The sequence below is a fragment of the Raphanus sativus genome, chromosome 9, assembly GCF_000801105.2.
Source record: "Raphanus sativus cultivar WK10039 chromosome 9, ASM80110v3, whole genome shotgun sequence".
Lineage (NCBI taxonomy): Eukaryota > Viridiplantae > Streptophyta > Magnoliopsida > Brassicales > Brassicaceae > Raphanus > Raphanus sativus.
Genome location: NC_079519.1, coordinates 27,050,918 through 27,060,800, shown reverse-complemented (window position 1 = coordinate 27,060,800; position 9,883 = coordinate 27,050,918). Strand labels below are relative to the sequence as shown.

Genomic DNA, 9,883 nt, shown 5'->3' with positions numbered 1-9,883 from the left:
TCATGTGGGTCGGATATTGTGGTTTTTGATAAGGAGTTCATTATTTTTCTCCGCTATCATGAGCGCTACAGCGAGTTCAGAGAACCTCGTGTATCCACGGTTTCTGTATTGTTCTTGTAGAACATAATGGTTTTTGTGGAACGTTTGGTAAGTTTTCTCAAGCATTTCTGCTTCCGTCACGGGCTTACCGCAATATTCTAATTGCGCCGCTATCCTTAATATAGCGGAATTGTACGTTTCCACCTTTTCAAAATCTTGAAACCGCAGGTTCGCCCATTCATCGAGTGCATGGGGAAGAGTTATTTTCTTCTGGTTATCAAACCTCTCCTTTAGGGCTTTCCAAAGATCTAGAGGATCTTTTATCCTTGCATAGTCATGCGTAAGGTTTTCATCTAGGTGCTTTCTCAGAAATATTACGGCCTTAGCCTTTTCATGAGATGCCGTTTTGTTTCCTTCTTTTATTGTGTCGAGTATTTTCTCTGAATCTAGATGAAGCTCCATATTAGTTATCCACGCCGTGTAATTTGCCCCAGTTATTTCTAAGGCCGGAAACTGAAGTTTCTCGATATTTGCCATTTCGAATTGCAGAGTGATCGTGCTGATAACGTGTTATAAAATAAGTTATAATTTTATAGTATCGAGAATTTTAAATAAGAGTGAAATTTTATACCCGCAGAAGAGAGATAATACTGATACAAGAGAGTAAACGAGAGAAAGTTTATTATATAGAGGAGGAGGAGAGAATTGTGTGTCTTACAATGATCGAAGTCGATCGTATATATAGAAGTAAGAAAAGTAAATTACTATGCATGCACAGTGATAATGGGCTCCACACTTGTTACATTTACACGAAGCTTGGGTAATTCGGTGCTGTCATTTTTGACATTTGTTTCATGCACGTTTATAACAAGATACACTTTTAAGTCAAAAACAAAAAAACTATCAGATACACTTTAAGTAGAAAGAGGTATAAGATACTCTAATTCTTCATTTTGTCACCATTGAACAATCTAAGTATCAGATACTCTATTTGTCCGTTACCCGGTCCCCACCGTCTGACAGTCTCTCTCCTCTTTCTTGGAAGTTCCATTCAGGTTGGAACCCATGTTTTAGTGTAGAGAGTAATCCATTCAAGTTTGAAAAATTATTTTAGGATTTATTATTCGTATAAACTGTGAGAAAATTATTTAGATTCTTCTTTATTCACTGAAATATTATTATTAGACTAACTCTAATTAAACCCACATATTGCTTGAATAGGTCCTAAAATACATAAAACCATCTAAATTTATTCTATTTACATTTGATGCCGTTATATTATATTGTTAAGAAAATAAGAAAACTAAATATGATTTAACAATTATGTACACACCATAAACAAACTCGACACAGACAAAAGTTCTCTTTGTATGCAATGTCCGATTGACAACGGAAGTGATGAAATATTCTTAGGTACGTTTTTTAAAGAATAAACAAATTTTCTTAGTTAGTGAAAAAAAAATACAACATTTTTTTTTGTTCAAAAATACACAAATTTTCTTAGGTACGTTTTTTTCTAATGCTCATAGATAGTGCAAGCTATCAATTTTTTTTTTGACAGACTATTCTTTACATAATTATCAAATCCCAAGAAACTACGAGAAAAAATCTGCCTTGTTTCAGTTTGTCCAGCTCTACAATACTTGGAGTGTACACGTGGAGTCAAAAATCTTAGTATATAAATTTTGCTGTTTTAAAATATATATATAATATAATAATAAAATAAACAGGTCTAAATCGTAGCGAATATTAAAAAAAAATATTAAATACGAAAAAATAAAGTCTGATTGGTAGAGAAGGGAGCTGACGTGGCGGATCTAAGGTCAAAGTCGAAATTAGGGCTTAATGCGATGCTAAGCGGCGAGATTGACCGGAAAGGCTACGGTTCCATCACCCCCGGCCCCGATGATGGCAGCGCGAGGAGCTTTTTTGTTGATCACTATTCAATCGCCTCGGATGGACTAAGGCTGTGGTTGTTTCAATTGCGTCGATGAACAAAACTTCAGAGGCGGTGGTATCTCAGATCGGGTGGAGAAGGAAGGTTCTAATCCTCAGTCATCAATCGCAGCCAATAGTTCTAGTCTTTAGAAACTTCCTCTGGTTTATGATTACTGTTTGAAACGAGCATGTTTATTGGCGCATCTTATTACGTCTCTTAAATTTAATGAGGTATTGGAAAAAATGAATTAATCTAATAAGCCACGTATCTTATTTAGACGACAGAAAAGCAAAATCGGTTCCTCTCCCCCTCAGCTTTTCCGAAATCATATCCTTGCCCTATCTGGTCTTCCTATTCCGCCACTTCTTCTCTTCTCCTCCCTCCCATGTCCTCCGCCCTCGCTGATGAGCATGTTCGTCCCGGGTTTCGTGCTCAGCTGCAGCGCCTGGTATGTTCTCTTCTTCGATGTTCGTTCAAACTAAATCCAGTCTCGCTATACGATTTTAATTTTAATTTTAATTTTCAAATTCATGTTGATACTAATGTGTTATTCAGTCAATATAGATTCACTAATGGATTTGTGAGAAAATCAAACAATTAACTGATTATAAATTGAATTTTTCCAGGAAGGTGAGAACTGGAGCAGTTAGAGAAATCTGTGGAGTGTCATCATGGCCAACACTGATTGAACTGTTAGAGAAGCTCGTTGATCGGTTAGGCTATTCGTGAATCTTCTGATTGGTCATCGATCATGCTTGTGTTTCTTCCGGTTCTACTTATAGTCAGTCACTTCTCAGTTTAAATGGAGGCAGGCAACCGCTTCTTGAGCTTGATGCTGCTCTTAGCTTGTCTCAGAAACATCAGCAGATTGCAAAGAGAAGGCAACTCATTGATTCTAACTCTGCTTTTCATGGGAACTGTGTTTAAAGCAAAAAAGGACAGAAGCGCATTCTCGTATTCAACAGTTTTTTTTTCTAGTGTTTTGTGTTGTTGTGGTCACTAGTTAAATCAGTAGCTTGTAGTCTAGTGTAGTTTAGAGAGTTTAGAGAGGTATTCTTCTTTTGACAGTGTGCTCTTATGGAGTTTAAGAGTTAAGATTTGAACTCAAACTACGCAAGCTCTAAAAAAATGATCAAGCTTTTGGACTATAGTTTGAGCCATCGTTTCACCTTTTTTTTTTTTGCATATAAGCTCTCGCAGCAGAGCCAGATTGGGAGTTCATGAGAGAGAACCAGAGCAAGCTCGCATTTTTATTTGGCATTGATGATCATTGGGGTCCACTGCAACTCTTTGAAGAGGTTTAATAGATTTGATCTTCAATCGATTATTTTCTGAGACATGAAGGAGAGTCTCACTTAGAATCTCCACTGTGCAGATTTCAAAGCAGGCGCCTGGTACTTCCTTATCTATCGAGAGGGAAGGTCACACTCATGGATTCTGCTGCACCGTGGCTGGCTCCGTGTGGGTTGCGCAGCACGTAGCCACTCTGATCAAGAACCGATTTAAGCATCTCCAGTAAATGTTAAATTTCACGGTCTCTTCTTCCTTAAACCCTTTAAGCCGGTCTGTGATTTTACATTCCTGACCATTAAAAGCGTTTATAACAATTAATGGGCTGATTAGGAGAGGCTGTGCAAGTTGGTCTGGCCCAAACAGATCTACTTCGTTTAATTGCTACGACAGTTGCATTAAGTAAATAAACGCGATTAGTGAGAATTTAAGATGATAAATGTTTGGTAAGAGAAGAAAATTGGTGACCTATAGTTAATTACACAACATAAAAAAATTTGACAATAAAAATTATACTAATTTTATTAGGGGAGGAATTGAATTCGTATTTATCATACTTACGTAACGATCATTATTTTCAAATGCCTCAGTTACTATTGCATTTAAACTTGATTTTAATGAATTAATTAATTTTAATCTATTGAAGCTATAACTACTACCTCTCTTTAATCTTAACCAATTTTCAACCCCTTAGCATTAATTTTGTATTTAATATATAACTAGATCATGATCCGCGCGACTGCGCAGATTTTATTTTTTGTTTTTAACACATAACATATATTATATAATAGTTATTATAATTTGGAGATTGTCCTTTTCACATAATGTGATTTTATATAATTTCGAGTTTGTCCAAAATGAATTGTTTAAGAACAATGTTAAAACTGTTTTTTCTATTAATAGTTTTTCATTGGTGTATTAAAGATATAACTGTATGGTGAAAACACTGATATAATATCAACCAATACGATTTGGTTTTTACATTGTGCTTTTTGGAGTTTTTTTTTAATGTTTTGTGAATGTCCAATGATGAATATGAAGGCAAGTATTTATAGACACATTTTAGTGGGAGGAAATGAATATTTTCTAACCTATTAAGTTACATATAATAAATATAAAATCTCATGACACCGAAATTTTAGGTATAGAAGAATAAACTTGGAGAAAAGGGTTTTCCATATTCATGATTTTTCAAATCTGACAATTTGATTGTGAATATTTGATTGAAATCGAGATTTTAGGCATAGTAGAGTCAACTTGGTGAAAAAGTTTTCCAATAATCAAATTTTTAGTATAAATTGATGCTTCTGTTATTGAAATAAGAATATATGTTAGTATATTCTATTTAGTGTATATTCAAAACAAACCTCGATTATTTGAGCATAAAAAAAAATATATTCTGATATCTTTAGTATTGAGTTTCAAAAGTTCTGTATCAAGCTATTTAAAATTTAAAGATTCATCAGTATTTGAGCCACATAATTATTTTTTTAATTAAAGGGGGTTTTGTGTTTAAGATAATTATAGTTTGATGATGAGAGGAAACATGTTCTTAAGTTATTTGGTTAATTGAATCAATTGGTTTAGGAGATAACTGGACCAAGATAGTCAAAATTGTATAATGACTGGCTAAGGATTCATGTAATATTTGTTTTTTTTGTTAACCTACTCATATAATATTTATATTTTTAATAACATGTGTAATATTTATTTTTATTTCTATCTATTTATATTTTTACTTTAAGAACTTAGACTCGTGTAATATTATATTGGAGACATTTATTGTATTCATTTGACTATAATAAAAAAGATTGTTATATTTGCACTATGATACAATATAAATATGATAATGTGAGTATACTCTAACGAAAAGAATATATATATTGTTTAATAGTATAGATAATGTAAGACAAAGATTGGAGTTAAATGATAGACGGTTGATATTAAACTCTTTAAGGAAATATTTAAATGAAAGGTTAGACTAAGAATAATAATGTGATGCCAACTTAAAAATCCACCTAAAAGAAGTTATAATATTTCTGTTTTAATAAGATAGATAATTCAGCATTTAGACTTATCAGTAGCTACAAACAAAAGTCTGAAAGCCTGTTAGTTTTTCTTATGAATATGCGCATATTAGGGTTGCTAAATACAATTTTCGTTTCTTTTGTTGTTTAGATATATGATGGTTTGGTCCAAAAAAGAAGAATATATGCAAATGATTGTTGTTCTTTGGTCGTTCTTTTCAATATGAATATTAGGTAAAACGTAATGAGTTTGGTGAGTAAAACTATGTGCACAAACCCAAATAATTTTATAGATTTTTTTTGACATTATGGTAGTTTTATTTCATCTCTAACCATTTCAACTAGGTTTTTATTAAAGTTTTCTATCGGAATAGAAAGATACATATAATTAGATTAGAATTGTGAGAGGTTATTTTTGTCTTTTGCCTATTAATGATTTATGTATTTTTAAAAATGTTTTTCTTCTAAGTGTATATATAAAAAGTGATACCTAAAAAGTGTATATATGAAATTTCTCCTAAAAAATTCAGCATCTTAATGAACTTTAAAAAAAAATATTCTACCAGTTGGTCCGTTCACACATAAAAAATATATTTAATATTATAAATGGACTGTTTATCATATTGTTTTAATTTGAATTTGAAATACATTCGGATTAATGTCATTTCACACGTAATTTCATGTTACCGGACTACTTTATAAAATGTCTGGGTCGAATTCAAACACAAACTTTTCACATTGCTAGAATTTAGTTTCAAATGAGATTCGAACCGGGATAAATGTTGTATCTCCGTATCTCCTATGTTCAACAAACCAACCGAATCTCGAATGTTTCTTTTTACAGTTTATTAATTCAAGAAACACCGTTTGTAATTTTTTTAAGAAACAGAGGACATTAGTCTTTCAAATCTCCAAGGTGCAAAGGTTTAGAAGCACATAGACACACAGTGTGAATATTTCATCATACTGAACATAATTTGCTCAAATAATTTCGTATCGCATTAAAAGCAAAGTTAGTGCTACTCGCGCTCCACTTCATGTTTGGTCTAAACGTGGAGCGTGATTAGCACTACTCTAACACCAAACAACCACGAGAAGAAGCAAAAGAAATATATAGAAACAAGTACGGTTGGATCAACTAGCCTATAGGTTTATATTTCGGACAAAGGGTTGGATTAAACAAAAAAATTCCACCATGTCTTATTGCGTTCAGTGGTGGCGGCAGGAGCAGTTGTAGCGGGGGAGGCGTCTTGGTTGAGGAAATCAAGTAGGACGGTGCTTTTGCATTTTGGACATTTTGGGTCATCTTGAGAGAGCATAACGTACATAAGGCAACGAGGGCAACCAACAAGTACCACTGAGATTGTTGTCTCCATCTCCTCCTGGTACGTTTCAGATGAAACGCATGAGCTTGGCGAAGTTGTGTTGGATCGGCTTGGAGAACGAACTAGGCTCATCAGGTTGGCTTGAGAAGGAGGTGGCGAGAGGTTAAGCTTCAGCTCGAGCTTAGGGCCGTTCTTGTTCCTCTGGCTCATTGGTTCTTTCGTTGGGGGTTAAGAAAGAGATTTTGGTTTTATTGAGAAGTTTACTCTTGTTGATTCTCGTAAGGCCGTTTTATAAACACAAACACACACACATACACATATACCACTGTTCAGGGAGAGAGAGAGATTGATTTTCATTAAGGCTCAATTTAATTACGATAGGTGAAATAACTATGACAGCTACGTAGACTAGTCTTTTACTTCCAACAACTATTTCTGCTTAACTACCGGTTGAAGAAAAACAATTCTACTTTTTCTGTTTAAATGGCAATGTTGACAAATTGTTTAATATTAAAGCATACATTTTATAATTATGTTTTTCTTATATTTGGATTATGGCATGATGATAATACTAATATCAAACCAACATATTACAAACTTTAGTCGGTGGTTTTGATTTTGAAATTATTTTTAGTCTCTTTTTTTTAATTAATGTTTTCAGTTTTGAAATATTTTTACTGATTATAATGTGCTATATTTATTAACGTGAATTATTAAATCTACACTGCTAAAATCAGATAGCACAAACACTAAACAAACCTCAGCTTGGTTCACAGTTGGTAATTTTGTAAATGCTTTAACTATTATCCAATTTTGTTGAACTTTTCGTAGGTTTTTAAATGTGTTTATCAAATATGGTTAAAATGCAGTGATATATTTGTATGTATGTTACGTGTTCATAGTATGCAAAATTTATTTTCCAAAAAAAATATTAATATTATATATACAAAAATCGAACACGTAATACATTTGCTATAAAACAAAACTGAGTCCTAAATTAAGTAACTAGCTTTGTCAGTGTTCTTTAATTTTCTCCGAAATTTCATTTGGTACAAGTATTTATCAAGAAGGAAGAATTACGAATAATATTTGTTGACAGAAGAAAACGAATAGTCTTTGATTGTATTTAATGAAAACAGATATGTATACGTCTTTATGTAGACCACCAACGTACAAGTAAAGGGTCTTAATCGAAGCAGGAAGAAAATTGAATGTGTATTAATGTTAATCACAGGATTACAAAATCTTGTAAAGAAACTTATAAAATACTAGTAAAAAGATGGCCATGTCGAAGTAAATGTTATGACTACAATATCACGTAGCTTCGCACCAAAAGCAAGCTATTAATATTTGCAGTTTGAGTTAATTTCCCATGTGAAGTTATTTAATGATTTATTTGGGGGAAGAAGGACTCTGTTAAAACAAATTTATATTTTCTCTATTCAAAACAATAGACTACACTTATAGTATAGTGTATATCTTCCGAACTAATATAATTAAAGCTAGCAACCTTACAATTAATTTCATTCAACTGAAACTATGACATGCTTGGCTGGATTTACAATTAATGTTATGAACTAGATTTTGATCCGCGTTTTTGAAGTGCGGGATATTTTGCGATGAAAAATTTCACTAATAATTTAACAAATATTTTGGTTATTTTTAAAGAGTGTATTTAAAATATTTTTGCATTTAATTCAGTATTTTTAAATTCAACCCGATTGTGATTATACCGGTTAATCCGGAGATCTGACAATTCAATTTATGTTTTTAAAATATTCATATTAAAAAATTACTAAAACCCGAGACTAACCGATTGAACTGATGGATGACCGATATGTAATCTAATTGGATTTAAATTGTAATAATTTCATAATTTGTAATCTTATAATCGAAATTTTAAAGTTCACTATTTTGTAATTTATGAAATTATGACGTTTCTACAAAATTTTAAAGAGAAAATGATAGATATAAAATAACTAAGATTAATTATTGTATTATTTGGAAACATTGATAGTAGTATAAAAAATATATTGTTTGGAAACATTGATAGTAGTATAAAGAAATAAGTATATTGTTTGGAAACATGGATAGTAATATAAATAAAGGAACATTAGTGACTTAATGTATGTTTAACTATAAAATATAAAGGTGTATTTAATTTAAAAACTTACAAAATAAATGTTAGGTCCAACAGAATGTTTCTGTTTTAATAAGATAGATGAATTTTCGTATCTTATGTTAAAATAGTTATAGGAAATCATGGGTCTGCAGATAGACTAGCCTAATCTGCTCTCTCCAATGGGTTTATCGGGCCAATTGTATGAATCCATCTAAGTTTTTAATCAATTGAGTTGCACAAAAAAAAAGTTATAGGAAATCATGAAATTATATTGTGTAGAATTTTAAATTGAAACTCTTTTATAGACTCACACAAAATGCATTGTTTCAAAATGTGCTTTAAATTAGCTATCATGTTAAGAAAAAAGGGGATATAAAGCCATATAATAAAAATGGACCGCAAGGATGGAGAGAGCTGATTACAAATGTCACGAATGGGAGCTCTTATAGAATATTGAGGAGAAGTAACTCTTCTTGACCAAACCAATCTTAGAGCAAGAGTTTGGTGGATTTATGGGTTTTGGAAACAAGGAATAGTCAGGAAGACTCTGTTATTGTAGCCTTCTCAGCTACAATTGATCAATGGTATTACACTAAAGGTTATAAGTGCAACTCAAAATGACAATTTTTTCTGTTATGATCTGAAAAGCAAAGATACGAGCAAGATTGAAATCAAAGGTAAATCGGACAGCTGGTTTTGTGTGGACACAGATAAACACACGTTTCGATTTGATGTCTATGGATCACAACGAAAGCGTCATATGTATTGGAGAATGCTGATACAATGCATGCTTTTGCGTGTTTTAGATCAAGAAGAATATATTGTGATTTTATAATTTTGTTTTAAAGGAGTTAATTAACCTTGTTTCTTCTACTCTTTATCAGGCATTCTCTCTCGATATCAGCCACTTCTATTCATACCTCTACTCATCTCTCAAAGATTGAATTTGTGAGGTTGTGTTGAAGATGGGCTTAGCACATGCCCACTAAGATCCTAGATACAGAGACAAGTGATATGAACTAGCTAGTACTAAAATGTGCAAGGGCTCAAGTTATGTATGCTTGATCAGTAAGTTTCTTCGCACCAAAACTGGGGTAAAAAAGGATCTCAGTTACTCAAGTCACTGAAGTCAGCGAACCTA

At 32.3% G+C, this 9,883-nt stretch overlaps 2 protein-coding genes and 1 long non-coding RNA gene across 3 annotated transcripts; 1 reads left to right on the top strand and 2 right to left on the bottom strand.

The window, feature by feature from the left end:
* LOC130500187 (uncharacterized) lies at window positions 1-576 on the bottom strand. Its single transcript, XM_056994941.1, has one exon. It carries the CDS (start codon window positions 574-576, stop codon window positions 1-3), a length of 576 nt encoding a protein of 191 aa, XP_056850921.1.
* Window positions 577-1,757: 1,181 nt separating this feature from the next.
* LOC108827145 (uncharacterized) lies at window positions 1,758-3,589 on the top strand. The gene is made up of 3 exons (XR_001945606.2): window positions 1,758-2,426; window positions 2,605-3,276; window positions 3,354-3,589. It is a non-coding gene; the product is annotated as an uncharacterized LOC108827145 (long non-coding RNA).
* A 2,528-nt stretch (window positions 3,590-6,117) lies between these two features.
* Window positions 6,118-6,931, bottom strand: LOC108826358 (protein GL2-INTERACTING REPRESSOR 2). The gene has a single exon (XM_018599747.2). The coding sequence runs from the start codon at window positions 6,828-6,830 to the stop codon at window positions 6,471-6,473; it is 360 nt and encodes a 119-aa protein (XP_018455249.1). The 5' UTR covers window positions 6,831-6,931; the 3' UTR covers window positions 6,118-6,470.
* Between the last annotated feature and the right edge of the window lie 2,952 nt (window positions 6,932-9,883).

Excerpts from the sequence above, each read along its gene's own strand:
- LOC130500187 (XM_056994941.1), bottom strand. The coding sequence starts at position 576 with ATGGCAAATATCGAGAAACTTCAGTTTCCGGCCTTAGAAATAACTGGG.
- LOC108826358 (XM_018599747.2), bottom strand. The coding sequence starts at position 6,830 with ATGAGCCAGAGGAACAAGAACGGCCCTAAGCTCGAGCTGAAGCTTAAC.